Consider the following 18,937-nt stretch of genomic DNA (forward strand, 5'->3'; position numbering starts at 1 on the left):
GTCCTTTTGGACTCCGTGCCGAAGTGGTGGTAAAACGTTCTTTGTTTCCCTCTTCCACCTCGGATAGCCTTAGACGTTAGAGTTAGACAGAAAAACGAGAGCGGAGAGATGTACCGCTATTGGTGTCCGCATTTACAATTTATCTACTTGTTCCGTCGACATAAAATATCGCTTTATTTTGAAACAATAAAAATATGAGGACAATATGACAATGATATGATGACTTCTACGTATGCAACAATTGGATGGAGACATCACTCTCGTATATCTATCTATAATTTAGAAAGCCAAATACAAAATGACGAGGGCAGAGTCAACTTGCGATCATAAATGAACACCAAAGACAATGAGTCGATGACAAAGGTGAATATTAGCAGGCCATGAGGCTACTGTTGAAATATCTTCTGTCTCGAGACTGTCCGGGCTTATTAACATGATGTTTTAGTTGTCGTTTGCGCAGTTTAAGTTCGAGGTGAATATTGCAGGCCCCCAGGTCGGTGCTGAGAATCAAGATACTCCCTCCGTTTTGAAATATAGATCGTTTGACTTTTTTGCACGTATTTTTAAGTATTTTGACTGAATGCTTAAAATCATTTTTTTGAAATTTTATTTTTCTAAATAATAATATCAATCATATATTTTTATTCAAAAAAAGAAAATTTCGAAAATAACCATTTTTAGCATGCGGTCAAAGGACTTAAAAATACGTGCAAAAAAGTCAAACGACTTATATTTCAAAACAGAGAGAGGAAGAAACTACTAGACCACTAATTTTTCACTATGTTCCTTAAATTTAATATTAGGAGTTTGTTTTCTTCACAAAAAAAAGTTAAGAACTTGTTTAAAGACTCTAGACGGTGTAAAATATGAATTTTACAAATACGCGGGGGTATTTAACTATCTATGGTTACTCAATACTTACTGCACAGAGCGCTATGTTACAATTAGGTACTTGTAGATAATCTCCTTGTACTAATACTGGAACAAACACACACCGGCTAAGAAAATTATCATACGACAACTTCTCATGAAATGTAGCATCTTACAAACACCTTCAGTGAAGGTTGAGGCCTAAGAGAGCAAGGAGAAAGGACCTGTAATGACCTGAGGTCTCCGAGTGAACAGCGTCATTTAAAGTCTTTCCATATTTCTCGTGGTACTCTGTCTTAATATACTGCATATCGATTTCAGCCCGTGTCACAATTACTCTTATAAGAGATGAATCATCCATGCCTTGCCCTTCATGGCCTTGTGCAGTACCTACAAATGAAAATACTTGTAAAATCTCAGCTGCGACTTGTTTAAGTGATCTGCAAGAAGAGTTTGTACATAGTCAATCATAACAACCAAAACTTTATTGTGCAATTTAGTCGAGCTAGCTTGAATCCTAGGCAAGAAACTCTGTTCACAGGGAGTCCAATTTCAGTCTCACCATTTACATACAATGTACTGAAACTCAAACTCAAGAAAAGAAACCAAAAGTAATTATTCCAGAAGATTAACAAATAAAGCAGTAGCTTAGCAAAGTACATCCCGGGATTCTCTGCACACCTTATGATAGTTAGAAGACCATAGCCAAAGTGCCCCGAAGTTTCTGATTTTATTGCCTGCGTTGATTCAAAATTATAAGCAATATTTTTGTGGATGCTGGAGCCATGAAAATATATAACAGAAAATCTTCCTCGAGTAAGTTTACCTTTTCAAGTCTTCTGTCATAAATGTCGTGATAAGTAGTACTGACAGCAGCAAGATGTGTCCTACTTCTTTCGCTAAAAATATGTATGAAAGTCTTTTTATCAGTTCCGAATTTCTTCTCCCCAGCTTTATAAAGAGCTTTAGCATCATGCTCTACCACGGATCGATTAACTTCTGGTCCTTCAGGGCGCATTGCGTTTATATATGCAAGTAGTAACTGCAAGGAGACGTTAAAATCATTAAAATTTATCCTCAGATTAATGAAGAAGAAATGATTGCAAAATTTTAAAATGAATTAGTATGTATGCAATTTTACAGGGTCAATTCTGATTAACGATACTCATGGAAAAGTGCGAACAATCCTTAATGTATATATTTTTTTGTTTGTCAAGCATTAACTATAAAATTTGATGGCAAAATTGTAGCTGTCTAAAAATCAATTGTATTCTCCACTTTCAAGTATTCATATATCCCGGTGTATGACATACACATCACGACATTGAAACCCAAATCCCTATCTGAATCCAAGAAGAAAAAAGCAAATTGTTCTCACTATGTGAGACTGAGAGTGTCCAAGGAGCAACTTTTCGCCCATGTTGATGCATAAAAAACACAAGTCATTTGCTACTACTTGGCGCAAATTTTAATCTAATATCCATGCGATGGTCTTTTTACGTAGTGTGAGCCAGTACAAATGAAGAGTTAAAGATGAACCGATGAAGTATCCGACCGAACGCCGAATGAGATGGGGATCGGATCGAGCGGAGCTGCTGAATGTCCATCCTAGTCATGTGAAGTAACCTATTCTCTTTAAAACTGAAGGTGTGAGAAAGTGCGTTTTACCAGGATTATATTCGAAAGCCTATTTATGGTTATCACGGACGCCCATCTTTTGACATAAACTTGCCTTCGTGTGTCCTTAATAAATTATGAGGGTGGAGGTCACAGGGAGAAGAACTCTAAGGGGTCGTTTGGTTGGAGAGAGGGTATGGGGTTGAAATGAGGAATCGGGTTAAACTGGTATGAGTTTGAAGTATCATTTATGATGTCAGGTGTTTGGTTGAGTGGTGGAATGAATATGGTTCAATTATAATATTTATGAGTTATTAATTGTAATTAATTTAAAATATCATTAAATTAATATATATATATATATATATATATATATATATATATATATATTTGAGTCATTAATTTCATTTTGTATTAATAATCTACATGAATTGATATAAATAGTCATGAAAATAAAAGAAAAGAAATTTGATTCCTGAAACCCATGATTCATACCCACCTCCCCTTGTGGGTATGAAAATCTCATACCTTGTGGGTTTGAGGAATGAGTTTGATGAAAGAAATATTTCAACCAAACATTAGGTATGGGTTTGGAATGAACAAAACCCATACCTGATACCAACAAAGCCTGAATCAAACGACCCCTAATCTTCCGCGAGCTTAAACTCTGTTGTATTCACTTGGAGTGAATATAATGGAAGGGGAATAGAATGAATTTTGTACTCAAAAATAGTGTTGATCAATGAAAATGTATACAATTTTCATTCCTACTATTTTAACTATAATTCTAACCCACATGTCTTAGAAGGAATGCTCATTCCATTTCCACATCATGTTTTTTTACGATTTTTCTCACAAAAAATTTGAATACATTCATATTTTGTCATTATTATCTCATACTTTCTTCCTTCTTCTTTAAACATTTCATTCTCCTCCCATTCCATTCAATCCAAGTGAACACAGCCTAATATCATGTTAAGTGACCAATACTCCTAAAGCCGAAGGTATCAAGACGAATGCGTGCCAGGATTACGTTGTATTATAACCTGCTCGAGGAAGTAACATATAATCATATATCATTAGTTCATGGGCCAGATCATTTGGTTAGATTGTCAGATTGGGCCTTTTGAGCCTGATGAATGGCCCAATCATATCTACCACCGGCTTATCTCGTGGTAAGTGAATGTCTCAAGAATGATTTTTAAGAAAATACATCAACAAATTGCAATTCCTCAGGAAAAAAGTGTATTAACACCCTATTATTTGTCTTTCCGATTTCAACTACTTATTATATAGACGATTATTTTTGAATAATAAATATTCTCAAAATAAAAACACCGGAATCAAAAATAATGAACTATATACAAATACATTTACGTTACGCAAAATATTCCATTTTTCGAATTTTCAGATGCTCATTTCAAATTTAACAAATTCATAATGTCATTCTCTTAACAGTCATGCACGAAGAAGCCCTACTCCAATTTAAATTCAATGCGCATCTTTCGGATCACGTTAATATATACCATACGACGTTGCTTGCTTGTTTAATTATTTTGTATAAAATAAAAAATATCTTAGCACAATAATTATTTAAGATGAAGATATTTCTAAGCAGTCAAAAGTGGAACATTATGGCCCCCTACGTCGGTCCTAGAATACATTTTACTCTTTAACGTTTACAACTAAGAGTAGCTGATTAGGCGTCACTGAATATGTAATTAGGCAATATTTAATCCCATAAAGTACTACCAATTAAGGTTTTGGCTGTATTAATCTGCACTAAAAAAGTCTAATGATCACGACTCGTGTTATATATTAGGGACCTAATCTTGCTCTTTTTCCTCCTAATTACGTACTGTGAATACTTTTTGTAATTTAAAACTAGAGCCGCTTTCAGCATTAAGCAACATTTTATTTATTATATAAAACTGCACAAATTTTTCATGCTCGCCGTCCGTCCAATATAATGTCTTTGCTTCTCCTTACTAACAATATCTTGGTAGCTTGGGTATGGTCTTGTAGATAGATCACTTGATAAATAAGACAATACTGTACAGCTTGGTACCACTGTCTCTTGTGTGCCTGTTTGCATAGGTTTAATGCTAGGGTTTTAACTTTTAAGTCATTTTTAATGTTAAAATGAAATTTTTTGTTTATGTAATAAAGAAGTAGGTTTAAAGTCACAATTAAGTCAAACTTAAAGATAGAAATTAGTTTTTCAACTTTTTATCATGACTTAATTGTTTTTAAAAAAAAATTCCCGATAAAAATTAACCATAAATCATAATTACCCATAAATCACTTTTATTTTTATTATTATATTTTGAATAATTCATAAATTACTTTTTTTTTTGACAGAAAATTCACTTGCCCGTAACGAGATACACCAATACTCCGAGGAGTCTCCTTCATTCAAAAAGCTTATTATCTAACCGAAAGACATGAAAATGTCTCCGGAAGTTTAGACAATAAAACTCATGATCGAAAAGAAAACGTCTTAACTTGTAAGATCACGCTACCTGAAACAAATACAATTCATTAATAATAAGAAAACTAATAATAATAAATATTATTATTATTAAAATCGATATAGTTTCTCAAAGGAAGATAAATTCAAAAAATATCAAAAAAAGAAGATAAATATAAAAGAAAAAAGAAAAAAAAAATATTTAACCAAAGGAAGACCCTTTGGCTAGATATATAGTAAGTTAAATAATTACTAAAAATATAATTAATAATATAAAATTAAAATATAAATGTTGAAATATAAAACATCTTCAAAATAATATCTAAAATTTTAAGAAACAAATTAAAAATAATAAACAAGTCAACAAAGAGGCACCAAATACTCGGCCAAAATATACGCCATCAATCATGGCCACCCTTAAATGGTACAAATAAATTTAGAAGCATTCATTTGCAAGATTCAAAATTCAAATTCAAAACTATAAGAAAATTCTTTTAATCTTACAAAATATAATTGATAATTTAATGTTTTCACTAAAGAACATTAAACCTCATTTAACGCTAATTAAATACTATTACTAAATACAATTGAATTCCAATTTAGGAAACTAACAAAAACTTAATGTCAATCAATTAATAAACAAAGAAATACAAGTGCATTCAAAATCTGCAACCAAACTAATTTATATTTTTGATATGAACACAAAACTTATACTAAAGAAGATGCAAGGAATTAGGCCGGACTAAATCAGTAAAAGAAAATTGATTAAAGATAATTAGAGAAATTTTAAACATGAGTGATTATAGCTAAATTATAGGCATATATGTTAGCTCCTGATTAAAACTTTTAAGCAAATAAATTAAGATACACAAATCATGATTATATCACTATGACAAAATGAAATTTCTAAAGATTAAAATTGCCCAACACAAAAAATAATATATGATCATGACAGAAATATATTGACAATAAAAACATAAGAGAAATCAGATAAAAGATGTTTACATGAAAATCTAAAAGTACAAATTAAATTAGTACAAAAAAAATATTCGAAAATATATACCTTTGCCATGGGATTAATTCACATGGTACTTACCCAACTTGGCAAAACCACACAAACACATTCATTTCTTTAACTAACATTTAAAAGGTCTATTGATAATATATTTATAAATACCCAAACTTAGAACTTTTTTACAAAATTACTGTGATTTTTAATGAAATGATTACAAAAATATTATCTTCAATATAAAAATTGTTCAAAACCATTTTTCTGAACGTTTTTGCAAAAATTACGTGGTTGCAAGTACAATCACATCTACAACTGCTATCAACAACAAATGTAACTTTGAAAAAATTATATTTATTTATATAATAATTTGCAAGCGGTTGTAAATAGCAAAAATGAGCGTTATTGTAGAGCCAATAATAATATCACAAAAGACATAATAAAATCAACCAAAAGCAAAGCAGAAAATCGTTTATGAAATTCATATGTATTCAACTCGGATTTTAAAAAGTTATTAAAACCTTGGGAATACAAATTTCAAAAAGAATTATTAAAATCTTAAATTATTTAATTAGGATTATAAATTATGGTACGAAACTCAGTGGTATTCAATTATGATTTTAAATTATATTTGAAAATATGATGATATTTAATTGAGATTATATAAAGTTCATTAAAATATGATGATATACAAACACTCGGTGAGTTTTTTTAGACTTCGTCAAATGAGATGGATTTCATGGAATTGTTTAGTGTATTTTATGCTTTTTTTTTTTGAAATCCCATCATAATTAATGGAATTTTGAAGTATTATGTACAAATTTTAAAAACACTATAATCAATTTTGCAACATTTTATGCAAAATTCACGTAAAATTAAAATTACATGCAATTTGTTAAAATTTATAAATCATATATAATCAATAAAAACACATCCAAAAGTTTCTTTCTTTTATAATCGCCAATTGCGCGGCTCACTTAGACTTGGATGGTCAATATCATTTTTTACATTATATTTTCTAAATTCCGATTAAATTTCAGCATATACACTTTTATATTTATCATGATTTAACTAATTTAAATTTAACAACTTGAGCCATCATAAAATATAAAAGAGTAATTTATGATTATATTTATACCACTATAAAAAGTGTCCAACAATCCAAACCATCATAACAACTTGTTCATTGTACTTGGTCTTGCGCGAAATAATATGTGTTGCATCCACGCCTAATTAAACATTTTATTAATACAGCTGAGTGTACAGCTAATATCCCAAAAGTGACATAAAAAGCAAATCTTAATCACACAAATTTAATTATTATTTATAGTTCTATGTTGCTATATATGTTCTTTCTCCAATAGCACATCGACACAAATGCACATATATGTGACGCTTTCGGTACCTGCGCACAGCTCATATTACAGTGGACACATGCAACTAGTTGCACCCTGTTAAAAAATTCGAATAGATATCGTTTTTCAAATTAAGCAACCCATAGCCTTGAATAGATCCTGTGAACACAGTAGATGAACTTGACGAATTTAATATTAGGATAATTCTCTCATCCAATCAGCTTCTGTGCATTGAGAACAATGTTCTTTCTTTGCTTCTTTATAAACCATTATCATCTACATCACTCCTTCCAACTTGCAGAGGTCCCTCTCTTCGGCCTCTACAATGCCATGATATATTTTTCTATATATACATTTCTTCAGCATTGTCTAGCAAATCCGAAAGAGATACATTAGGAGCGATCGGGTTTGACTCTGTTTCTTGTAGTGATACATGTTCATGTGAGCATCGCGAAACAAGAAGTGACTGTTTCTTGTAGTGATACATGTTTATTTGAGTAGCGCGAAACAAGAAGTGAGTCTCTCTTATTCCGTTTTTCATTGAATCTCATATTAATTTGCAACCATGAATGTTGGAAATATTACTAATATGTTGTTTTGGTTTATATAGTTAAGGTCATGTGGCCTAAATTGGTAGCTAGTAGAATCCTCAGGTTGAGTAGCCATAACTTTGTTGCAGATTTTCCAAGCATGAGCTTGGATTCTTCCCTAGAGCATCCTTACTTAGATCTAGAATCCACAGATCCTGAGACTAGTGTCTTCACTGAACATAAGGAGACACACAAGTAAGAATCATTAATCATCCTGGATAGCTAGCTCCTCCCTTAATTCACTCAGTATAGCCAATAGTGTTAGTTTTTCGAGTTTTTGTTTATTAATGCAGCAGAGTCATATCCTAGTTATACTTTTCTGATACAATCATTTATTTTTCGTCTTCGAGAAGAATATTTGTTAGTACATGGAATGTGGGAGGTGTGGCACCAGCTCAAGATTTGGATATGGAGGATTTGCTGGATACATGCAACAATCCATGCGACATATATGTTATCGGGTAATTATTTTAATTTAATATAAGTCTGAGAGTCTCTGCTGCTGTAACACAATTTGAGAGATCTAATGCCAGTTGGTTAATTTGCATGCATGTTGATTGATCTTTGTTAAGGTTTCAAGAAGTTGTTCCTCTGAGAACTGCGAACGTCCTAGGATTGGATAACAAAAAAGTATGCAAGAAGTGGAATTCCCTAATTAGGAAGGCCCTCAACAAGAAAACATGCTGCAGCCAAGAGGCCAAACATGCTGCAGAGTTTCGGTGCCTTATGAGTAAGCAAATGGTTGGGATATTCATATCAGTTTGGATTCGAGGTGATCTTCATCCTTATGTTCGAAATCTTAACCTGTCATGTGTAGGCTGTGGCATCATGGGATGTCTGGGAAATAAGGTTTTTACTTTGCATGCCTTCATGAAACATAATTGATTGTTCTTCCAATATCAGAATACTGAGGCTAATCACTTATCTTCTTGACAATCTTGTTTTGCAGGGATCAGTTTCTGTAAGATTTCGGCTACATGAAACAAGCTTCTGCTTTGTTTGCAGCCATCTAGCTTCAGGGGGCAGAGTAGGAGACGAAAAACTAAGGAACTCCAACGTGACTGATATTTTTTCAAGAACAAGCTTTCCTAGAGGTCCTACTCCCAAGATGCCTGGAAAAATCATAGACCATGCGTAAGTTACTATATCTTAGACACCGGCCAAAAAGAATTGTCCTTTCTAGAATTGTCTTTTAATTAATATCAGTTTGTAAGATATGCGGTTTCCAAATAGTAAACATTAGAATAAGACTTGAGTAAACATCAACAGGAGTTTATTTTAACTGGTCCCAAATTATTGCTTTGATAAGGCCTAATGATCATACAACATACTTTAATTACCTCTGGAGATTTAGAACATCTGATTGGTTAAGTTAATAGAGACAACAGGATTCATGCGTTGAGTTGTTGATGATTAGAACTGTACATACCAACCCAACTGAAAAGGATGCAATATTTTTGCCAGAGGTCTTACGTTTAAAAGTTGGAATTCCTATTAATTAATCTGATTAAGATGTTAACCCTTCTGTTTTAGTTCATGTCCTAGTGGGAGCAAAAGGCTAAGCACTCCTGAAATATCTTGATTAATGTAATTGATCAGTTTCTGATTGGTATTTGGTTAAATTTAAAATTGCAGGCGAGTGATATTGCTAGGAGACTTGAACTACAGGATATCACTGTCAGACATCGAGACAAGATCTTTAGTAGGTGAAAATGAATGGGATTTGTTGATGGTGAATGATCAGGTAGCTAACCAATAATTAAGATAAAAAAAATCATGATCACAACTGAAGTGATATTAATTTTATATGCTAAATGCTGGATCATCATTCTGATGAACTTGGTGTCTGGAATTTCAATTGAAAAACTAAGCTAAAGAAAGAACTCATGGATGATCAAGCACTTGAAGGATGGCATGAGGGAGCAATCAACTTCGCTCCAACTTACAAATATTATCCTGATTCTGAATCATATTATGGCACTGATCCTGGAAAAAAAGGCGAAAAGAAACGTGCTCCTGCTTGGTATAAGGAACATCATATAAGAACATTATATACTTTGAAATGCATTGATTAAGGGTCATGGTACCTCCAAGGACGTTTTAACTGGTATCAGATTTTTGGGCAGTTGGATAAATATCTGGTGGCCAGGATTATATTATCTTTTTAAACATGTCCAGCACTTTTTAATTGTTGGACGGGACTTGTCCCGCGCTCCCCATCCAGCGATTGATAAATGCTGAACGTATTAAAATTTTGTTATAATTCTAGCCGCTGGATATTCATCCAACAGTCCAGAAATCTGATCCTGGCAATCAACTGCCGGGGACCAGGACCCTTGATTAAATACGAGTTACTAAATCTTTTCTGTTTTTCAGGTGCGATCGGATACTCTGGTATGGTGAAGGACTAAAGCAGCATTTATATACCAGAAGTGAGTCGAAACTGTCTGATCACAGGCCTGTCAAAGCTATTTTCAGCTGTGAAGTTAGTGTAGTGCAAACCGTAGGAGGATACAGAAGTTTCTTCTTATCCGAGAGGTTTGAGAATAAGATTGCAAGCAGCAGATCATTAGAAAAATCGAACACTAGACAATCAATATAAACTCAAATGCATTTTCTTGAGAATTTCTTCAAGTTATTTTCCGTGAATCAAAACGGAGCCTTACTGTCCATATTATGTAATGAAGGAACCATAATTCCAAGCATTTCGTTGTCAAGTGTTTAAAGCATTTAAGCATTATTGTTTTTCACACAACGTTCTAGCAATCAATAATAGTGAAGTGTGTGTAACATGATACTTATCCATTCGTGCCCAACTTAATATCATCCCAAATTTAATGATTGATTTATTGATTTATGGTTTCGAGTTGATTTCAGGATGCAAGACAATTTTAACCGAAGTTGATCATCATCGATAAAAATCAAATAAAATTTTACTAATTAATTTATAATAATATATTAAAGAAAACAAAGAATGATCTATTTAGAGAACCCTCAGATTCTTAGCATACAATCATACTCGATATTCTGGTCTGCATATCGTCATTGTACATATATATTGCCTCCGACTAACTAATTAACTAGAACAGACTTATTATGAAAATGAGTTAAATGACATTTTGGTCAATTGACTCAAATTGACCGAAAACTTGCAATTGGGTTGTCCAACTCAAAAAACTTTGAGTCATATCATTATATTTTTAAAATTTTTTATTCAAGTCACTAACTGTTACATTCCGTTAAAAATTCGACGAAAAGTTGATTAAACTTGGTGACTTAGCTTGAATAATTACTTGAAATGACACTTTTATTATTCAAGTGGCTCGAAACTTGCAACTTGATTATCAAGCTGATGAAATTTTCATCCAGATCACTGACCATTACATCCATTAAAAAATGAAAAGAAACGAGACGAAGAGCTCTCCTACAACAACGTCAAGTTCTCTCCTATGACACATATTTACAACAAAATACATATATTATCATCAATGATTTCACTTACAAAAACTTCATCATTATTAATATATTGTTTTTTCCTATATCTTTTGGTCATCGTGGAAAAAATTCATCAAAAATTTAATGAGTTTTTTCAAAATGGTCTTAAGATATATAAAATGACAAGAGCTAAACAAAGATTAAGTTTTTGTGGGTGAAAATATTGATTTTATGCGTGTATATTTGCTTCATTTGTTAATAGATTTCAAGATTTTTAAGAGAGAAAAAAGGTGTCGCGGGAGAGTTCTTCATTCATTTTTTTTTTCAATTTTCAAAGAATATAATGATTAGTGACTTAAATAAAAATTTCTTGAGTTTGATGAACCAATTGCAAATCATGTTTTAAAATCCAATAATATTCAATTGAGATTATTAAAAATTCATTAAAATTTGATGGTATTCAAATGTTGATGGGTTTTTTTGGGATTTCATAAATTGATGGATTTTGTGGGATTTCTCAGTATATTTTAAGTTTTTTGAAATTCCACCAAAATCCATGAAATTTTGAAGTATTGTGCCTCAATTCTAAAGAATCTATATTGACTCCACGGCATGAATTCTTACAAAATTAAAATCACACATAATCTATTAAAATTCATAAATCAAAATAATTCATTAACATCTCAATCGTATACACGCCTGGTTATTGAATCTAGATTTTACTTTACGAACCAAGTAAGTTCCGATCAAATTACCTATAAACTCAGCTTCATTTGTTTAACCTGACGAATAAAAATCTTATCTCAAGACTCAAATTCAACAATTTATCAATCATAATAAATAGTTTTCCAAATTCTGACGTTTCACTTTCATACCATTCGCGCCCTCCCTTTTGACGATAAACCGAATCCAAAAAGAAAAGAAGAAAAAAACTTTAAACATGATAATATTTCTTTACCAATTTACCCCCACAATGATACAAGATTCCCTAGTCCCTTGGAATATCCTTTTATTCCAACTCATAATCATCCAACTCTGCAAACTTACGAGATGCATAACAGAACACATTGCAAACAACTTCATTTACATGGCTTCAACCTAAACACATCATTTCTGTCTTGTCTTGTACGGCCCATAAATTCGATTAACCAGCAACCTCCCATGATCACTTTGCCTTTAAATACAAACCAAACTCGAACCATAAGCACATACACAGACAACTAAGCAAACATTACTTCTCCAAAACCTCAAACCTTAATTCTTACACCATGGCTCTAAATCACAAGGCTCAGTATATTGTTACACTAGTGATGGTTATCATAGGACTGTGTTTGGTCAAAGGTGAGCTGCAAACATTGACGCATCATCCTGCTGCGCAAGCCCAGGGTTCTGCAGGTGGGTTGCTCAGTTTTGTGGTGGTCGGAGACTGGGGAAGAAAAGGAATGTACAACCAATCTCAAGTTGCTCTTCAGGTACCTATATTTTTATCTAGAGAAGGAATTAGGGAAATGCTGAAATATCTCGTAAAAATAAAAGTTGATACTTTTTTAACGACGGGCTTAAAATATTGAGGACGCATTTTTTTTAAATTAATTAATTATCATGATGTTTTTATATCTTGATACATGTTTATATTTAACAAAAACATAAATCTGATGAATAAATTAAATGTCTGAGACGTAGAAGGCAAGGATAAGTGGTTAGTAGTCTACGCTTAGGTTTGTGCTAAGCAGTACCAAGTACAAATCGTAGAAGTCTTGCCATAGTCTTGCATGACAATTGAATAATTGATGGTAATACTAATACATAATTTATCTTATTTTAAGGCTGTATTATTTTATTGTGTATATATTAAGTACACATCACCACAACCTATATTTTTAATATAAAATTAGTTCCACTATGTTCTTAAAATAATATAACAATTATACTATATAAATAGTGTTTAATATTAAATATTTACTAAATTTTGAATTATAAATTTTATACAATTATTTGAAAATTCGAAAATAAAGTTAAGAATAGATTTATTTCATTTATGTTCAGCTTATATTCTATTCTATATTAATACAGCTATTATTTCTAAATAAGAATTATACGAAAAAAAGATATTAAATAATATATGTATTAAATGAGTTGGAACAAATTTTATGTTCTTGTTTGGTGCGCTGTAGTTTAATACACTAATCTAAATATTTCCGGAACTTATGATAAGAATATTTGGTCATATGCTATTAAAATAAACAAAATAATCTAAATGTAGTGAAATTTCAAATTCATGCAACACGTTTGAACCCAAGTTCAAATTAGTTGACATGTACTACTCTATATAGGTAGATGTCATATAAATAAATGTAAAGGAATGAAAGAGTATAATTCCATTTAGATTCCATATCCAGTGTGAGACAAGTTCTATATTTCCATGTTATTGTACAAATTTTGATATTTTTAATTGTTAGCTAAGATGGTGATTGTAAAAATCAAAAACTGAAATAAATTGATGGAGGTGCTGACAGAGAATTAATAGAATGATTAGAAATTAATCAGATTTAAAATTAAATATTTTATAATATTTATAATAATAATTGATATATTAACTTAGTTTATATTATACCATTTAAGAAAATTTATAGTAATTATTAATAGAATTTTAAAATAAAATCACAGTTGCACTTGATTAATCAGATATTACTAGACCGAATGGGGGACTTTAGAATCATAATTACAGTTTCTAATTATATAAAATTTCATCAAATATGTTAAAATATAAATTCATAAAAATGATGCATCGAAGAAAAAAGGTTAACCAATAAAAGATTCGAATATAAAACAGAATAATTCTAGAAATGCCATAATGCGAGGTAGGGAAACTATGTAAATTTGTAGAGGTGGGGCCGTGGGGGCCACAAAAGCAGCGACGAGAGTATAATCCCATGAATATGCTATATTCTCCACACTGCAGCTCAACAACATGGCTTCATCATGGAACCTAATTGTCTCAACTCTTAACACTCGCTAAATTTTACTACCTATGTGCTCAGGTTTTAAGCAGTGGACCCCTTGTTACTGTAACAAGAACAAGGAGAGAGATTAAAATCTAGTAACAAGAACAAAATCTTGATGGTACATGACGAATTATGAAAGCTTGCGGCTACTTGAATTTCATGCATGGTGGAGTTCTGTATATAATTGAATCCTTTCACATGTCTTTACCGATTAAGGCTGATTTCATGTTTTACGAGAGCTTTGAATCCTAACATTTAACTTGGGATCAACCATCAACTCTTTTTTACATGTTTTTACCGATTAAAGCCTATTTAATTTTTTAGGACAATCACGAGTCCTAACATTCGACTCATCTGGATCTAATTTATCCTTTCACGTACCTTTATCAATTAAATCCAATTTCATTTTTCATGAGAGTCCCGAGTCCTAACATTCGATTCGGGACCAACCACCTTCTGAATCCGGACTTTACAACCGATCAACTCTATTACTCTTGCATCAAGAGTTTTCCATAAACTTTATTTCATGACTTTGGGTGCTTTTAAATTTTCACCACCTTTTTCTGTTGAAAAAGTAATGAGCATCACATTTCACATGCTGCTACTTTTACAGTACTTGGTAGTAAATTTCAGTAGTTTCATTCTGCTTACACCAAAAATAATCAAATATTCATGTCTGATATATATCCATTTATCCGATGATCACAGATGGGAAGAATCGGAGAAAACCTGGATATAGATTTCGTCATTTCAACTGGAGATAACTTTTACGATAAAGGATTGATTGATGAACATGACCCTGCTTTTGAAGAGTCATTTACCAATATCTATACTGCCTCAGGCTTGCAAAAGCCCTGGTACACTGGTAATTTACGCCAGATTAAATCTCCGTTTAGTATGATAATTTACGCGAAAAATGGTAGTTATTGAGATACTTTGCGGACTGCAGTTTTAGGAAACCATGATTACAGAGGAAATGCTTTGGCACAATTGAGTCCTTTACTTAGACAAAAGGATAGCAGATGGATTTGCTTAAAATCATTTATTCTCGATGCAGGTAAATTTCAAATTTCTGATTTCTCTTAGTATTTTACGAACAACTGAAACAAATAGAATGATCAATGCTCTTTGTGTTACAGATATTGCAGAACTATTCTTCATCGATACAACTCCTTTCCAGGACAAATATTTTACGGACCCTGAGGATCAAGTCTATGACTGGAGAGGCATTTTTCCCCGGAGAAAATACATATCCACTCTATTAAAGGTACATTACTATGCTCAAGAGGCGAAAACCTAAAAAGAAGGCTTTGGAATCAGAAAGGAACAAGCTTGACATAATTTCAATTGTAACAGGATTTGGATATGGCACTGAGAGAATCGACAGCAAAATGGAAGATAGTGGTAGGTCATCATCCAATCAAAAGTAATGGACACCATGGCAATACCGAAGAGCTTGTTGCACAGCTTCTCCCAGTCCTACAGGTACGCTAAATCTACTTTTGACTGAAAAACAGAAATAAGAAAGTGAAATACAACGTCTTGACGTGGTTTTTGAAAGAATTATCACTAAATTTCAGGCAAATAATGTGGATTTCTACGTAAATGGACATGACCATTGCTTGGAACACATCAGTTCTCAAGACAGGTAAATTCGCCTATAATTACTGGATCTCGATCTGAGAAGTTAATCAATCTTATCCTAGTTAAAAATACTTGATCATTGATATCTGCTATTTATGCAGTCCATTGCAATTTTTTACAAGCGGGGGAGGTTCAAAAGCATGGAGTGGTGACATGAGTCCGATGAATCCAGAGGCAACAAAGTTCTACTATGATGGACAAGGTTTCATGTCTATGCAGATCACTAGAGAAGAAGTTCAAGTCATTTTTTACGATGTTTTTGGCCAAGCTCTGCACAACTGGAGTACATCAAAATTGTTGTATTCAACTTTATAGAATAGAAGATTTAAAATATTTTCAACAGCGGAAAAGGAAGATGATGGCTTCATAACTACTTCTTGGAGAAGAGATCTATGCATAATACATCATAAAAGAGTGCAAGCCTAAAACCCTGATGTTCCTATGTTTTAATCTCAAACTTTATAGAGAAAGATATCCAATTCACATTATAAAATTCATACAGAGCAGAAAAATCAAACACAATAGTAGAGTACAAGCTTCATATAAAGAAAATGCAGTCTTGTGGTCAGCATTACAAATTAAAATCAAGTTACTTATACTCGGGTGTAAGGTTGTGTAAAACCAGAAAACAGGCAACTCAGATATAGCGTGCTAGAGCGACGGATATATCAACTGTGATGCCAAACAGAAGAATCACTACTCCAAGGATGTTGACCAAGTGAGATTCTCTGCCACTGTTAAGCTGCAAGAATGTGGATTTCTGCATCAACCCTGTTTCAGCTGCACATATGGCCATGTATAAGAGAGCTCTACCTCCGTTTATGTGCCACGGGAGTGCTCGTGCTCTTGTATATTCTGTTGATGCTTGTGGAAACAGAAACAGACTGAATCCGAATAACCACTGCAGAGATTAAAAAAAATCATCACTACAATTGATTATAGCACTTGAAGGATTCATTTTTGGTATTTTTTACCAATGTAGACTATTCACTTGCCTGCAATATGAATAAGCATAGAGCAGCCATGCCAATCCATGAATGCAAGCTAGTCATGTCCTCTAAGTTAAGCTTATCATGATACTTGAATGCAGCATGAATACCAACGATCCCCAGTACTAGTGAGGCCAGGTTAAAGAACATGTGGACGAATTTCTTCACTGTGTGCGCCGCTGCTACAGTCTTGTACGCCATCATTGCTGATTAAAAAAAAATTAAGACAAGATTTTAAGTTCAATACACATGAAAGATCAGGTGTATTTTGGACTGAATTTCACCAGTTAGAGCATGAAGTCCAGTTGCTGGGAACATTAAAATAGTCTACTGGGAACAAATAGGCATTTTGAGAATTAGTACCTTCTGCAGCAAAAAAGATGAACCCGAAGTACATGAGAAATGGATGAACCTGCATGCCCAAACACCAACAAAAAAAAAATTGAATGAGACGGGGAACAAAATAATTTCAAAATGGATATGAAAATTGAGAAAGTTTACATTGAATACACGAGCCGGATTTTCTGAATCCAAGTCAAGACCTTCGCGGTAATGCAACAGCCAAATAAGCATGAGGACGAGGGCTGTCAACCCCAACAAGTGTGCCAGAACAGTTATTCCTGAAGCTGACCTCTGATAAGTCCTCCGGTCCCCAGTTATTATATCCATGGTTGATGAGAGGAAGGAAGTCTGTTTTTTTGATTAAGACAGTGTAGATCCATGTTCTATTAAATGGGGTTTTATACTCTCTCTTTCCCTCTTAAGTTGATAAAGAATAAGTCCTCTAAGGAAGAAATTAGTAAGGAATAAATTTCTGGAGTTACTAGGATTGCTTGATCAGTTGGTTTTGTGATGTAAAGCAAGGGAAGTCTTTGAGCTCTAGCAAGGCATCACTGTAGGGACCCTAGCCAGCAACATATGATATAAAGTATACTCATTTATGAATTTGCATTCCTAATTTTATCTCCTAGGAGAGTTGCTAAATAACCACATCATCATATCTCCAACAATTCTCAAATATATAGATAACAAGGGAAAAAAACCCGAATTCCACTCACAGAAGACGGCTTATGAATCCTGTTTTCCACTTTCCAAGCTGAAGAGGTTGCGCGAATGTTGTATGGACACGTTAGGATGCTATGCATACTGAACATTCTTCGAGTATGAATATGAAGTAATCCAAGTAAATCTACAGTTTTGTTGTTAAGTTAAGTCTGCTGAAGAAATAGACCATATTCCTTCAAGTTAGTCAAAGCTGATAAGACAGTTTGTAAAGAAAGAATTTTCTGTTTAAAAGGGATCATTTTTAACAGGTAGATTTTACTTGAAGGCTGCTAGATCCTCCAGGAACTTGTGCTATTGTAAAAAGCATAAGAGGATGGTTTACAAAATTGTGTTTACTCTCTTTTCCTCTACATTATTGCCTTTTCTATTTTATTATCACAGATATCCTACTCTTGTTCTATTAAAATTTATTCACACAAAAAAGCGGAATAAATAGATCATTTTTTTAGGATTAAAAGGAGCACAGACAGATACATTGAATCATGACAGCATTATAACTAAAGGAAGATGCTTTCTGCAGTATCAAGTTATATGAAAGTATACCAGTTTTGCACTTGATAATAATTTAAGTACACAGTTAGTCAAATTGTCACCATTTGGATAGTAAGTGTCAGCAAAATTGTAGCAGTGCAAAAGAATTAGACTATTAAGATTGTCATCAGAGTTTGATTACTGCAGAAATGGCAGTGAAAGAACCTCGGAGTTCTGATACAATGTGCCCGAAGGCCTTGCATTTGAATCCAAATTAAGAACCAGAATTCAACCATGCGTACTCTTTTAAATTTTCAATTGAAATCTTTTAGTTGATTGTATTTGCTGTTTGCAGACGCAGGAGTGCATCCACCCCTAGTATATGTAGTTTACTTGTTCATGTCAAAACATTTGAAT

General features: G+C 32.8%; 3 protein-coding genes and 1 pseudogene across 4 annotated transcripts; 2 read left to right on the top strand and 2 right to left on the bottom strand.

The window, feature by feature from the left end:
- Positions 1-1,000: 1,000 nt before the first annotated feature.
- Positions 1,001-2,290, bottom strand: LOC108194422 (annexin D5-like; annotated as a pseudogene).
- A 5,409-nt stretch (positions 2,291-7,699) lies between these two features.
- LOC108195610 (type IV inositol polyphosphate 5-phosphatase 9) lies at positions 7,700-10,616 on the top strand. 2 transcript variants are annotated; one of them, XM_017362592.2, is made up of 8 exons: positions 7,700-7,835; positions 7,932-8,106; positions 8,265-8,372; positions 8,484-8,760; positions 8,861-9,045; positions 9,547-9,655; positions 9,783-9,934; positions 10,288-10,616. In XM_017362592.2, exons 2-8 carry the CDS (start codon positions 7,940-7,942, stop codon positions 10,511-10,513), a joined length of 1,224 nt encoding a protein of 407 aa, XP_017218081.1. In that variant the 5' UTR covers positions 7,700-7,835; positions 7,932-7,939; the 3' UTR covers positions 10,514-10,616. The 2 variants fall into 2 exon arrangements, with proteins under 2 accessions (XP_017218081.1, XP_063936972.1); XM_064080902.1 differs by having other exon boundaries at positions 7,711-7,835; positions 8,001-8,106.
- Positions 10,617-12,362: 1,746 nt separating this feature from the next.
- Positions 12,363-16,368, top strand: LOC108194138 (purple acid phosphatase 8). Its single transcript, XM_017361043.2, has 7 exons — positions 12,363-12,818; positions 15,060-15,216; positions 15,301-15,408; positions 15,491-15,618; positions 15,708-15,836; positions 15,932-15,999; positions 16,097-16,368. The coding sequence occupies exons 1-7, from the start codon at positions 12,615-12,617 to the stop codon at positions 16,308-16,310; spliced, it is 1,008 nt and encodes a 335-aa protein (XP_017216532.1). The 5' UTR covers positions 12,363-12,614; the 3' UTR covers positions 16,311-16,368.
- Positions 16,369-16,501: 133 nt separating this feature from the next.
- Positions 16,502-17,711, bottom strand: LOC108194139 (probable transmembrane ascorbate ferrireductase 3). The gene is made up of 4 exons (XM_017361044.2): positions 17,486-17,711; positions 17,348-17,396; positions 16,991-17,190; positions 16,502-16,896 (listed from the first exon to the last, which is right to left on the bottom strand). The coding sequence occupies exons 1-4, from the start codon at positions 17,651-17,653 to the stop codon at positions 16,633-16,635; spliced, it is 681 nt and encodes a 226-aa protein (XP_017216533.1). The 5' UTR covers positions 17,654-17,711; the 3' UTR covers positions 16,502-16,632.
- Positions 17,712-18,937: the final 1,226 nt, after the last annotated feature.

This window comes from Daucus carota, chromosome 7 (genome assembly GCF_001625215.2).
Source record: "Daucus carota subsp. sativus chromosome 7, DH1 v3.0, whole genome shotgun sequence".
NCBI lineage: Eukaryota > Viridiplantae > Streptophyta > Magnoliopsida > Apiales > Apiaceae > Daucus > Daucus carota.

What these genes read in the sequence shown, in the direction of transcription:
- LOC108195610 (XM_017362592.2), top strand. Translation starts at nt 7,940, where the DNA reads ATGTGGCCTAAATTGGTAGCTAGTAGAATCCTCAGGTTGAGTAGCCAT. An exon ending in TGCGACATATATGTTATCGG is followed by an intron (nt 8,373 to 8,483) that starts GTAATTATTTTA and finishes ATCTTTGTTAAG; the next exon opens with GTTTCAAGAAGTTGTTCCTC. An exon ending in TGTTGATGGTGAATGATCAG is followed by an intron (nt 9,656 to 9,782) that starts GTAGCTAACCAA and finishes TGAAAAACTAAG; the next exon opens with CTAAAGAAAGAACTCATGGA.
- LOC108194138 (XM_017361043.2), top strand. Translation starts at nt 12,615, where the DNA reads ATGGCTCTAAATCACAAGGCTCAGTATATTGTTACACTAGTGATGGTT. An exon ending in AATCTCAAGTTGCTCTTCAG is followed by an intron (nt 12,819 to 15,059) that starts GTACCTATATTT and finishes CGATGATCACAG; the next exon opens with ATGGGAAGAATCGGAGAAAA. An exon ending in ACATATCCACTCTATTAAAG is followed by an intron (nt 15,619 to 15,707) that starts GTACATTACTAT and finishes CAATTGTAACAG; the next exon opens with GATTTGGATATGGCACTGAG.
- LOC108194139 (XM_017361044.2), bottom strand. Translation starts at nt 17,653, where the DNA reads ATGGATATAATAACTGGGGACCGGAGGACTTATCAGAGGTCAGCTTCA. An exon ending in ATCCGGCTCGTGTATTCAAT is followed by an intron (nt 17,397 to 17,485) that starts GTAAACTTTCTC and finishes TTGGGCATGCAG; the next exon opens with GTTCATCCATTTCTCATGTA. An exon ending in CATCTTTTTTGCTGCAGAAG is followed by an intron (nt 17,191 to 17,347) that starts GTACTAATTCTC and finishes TTTTTTAATCAG; the next exon opens with CAATGATGGCGTACAAGACT.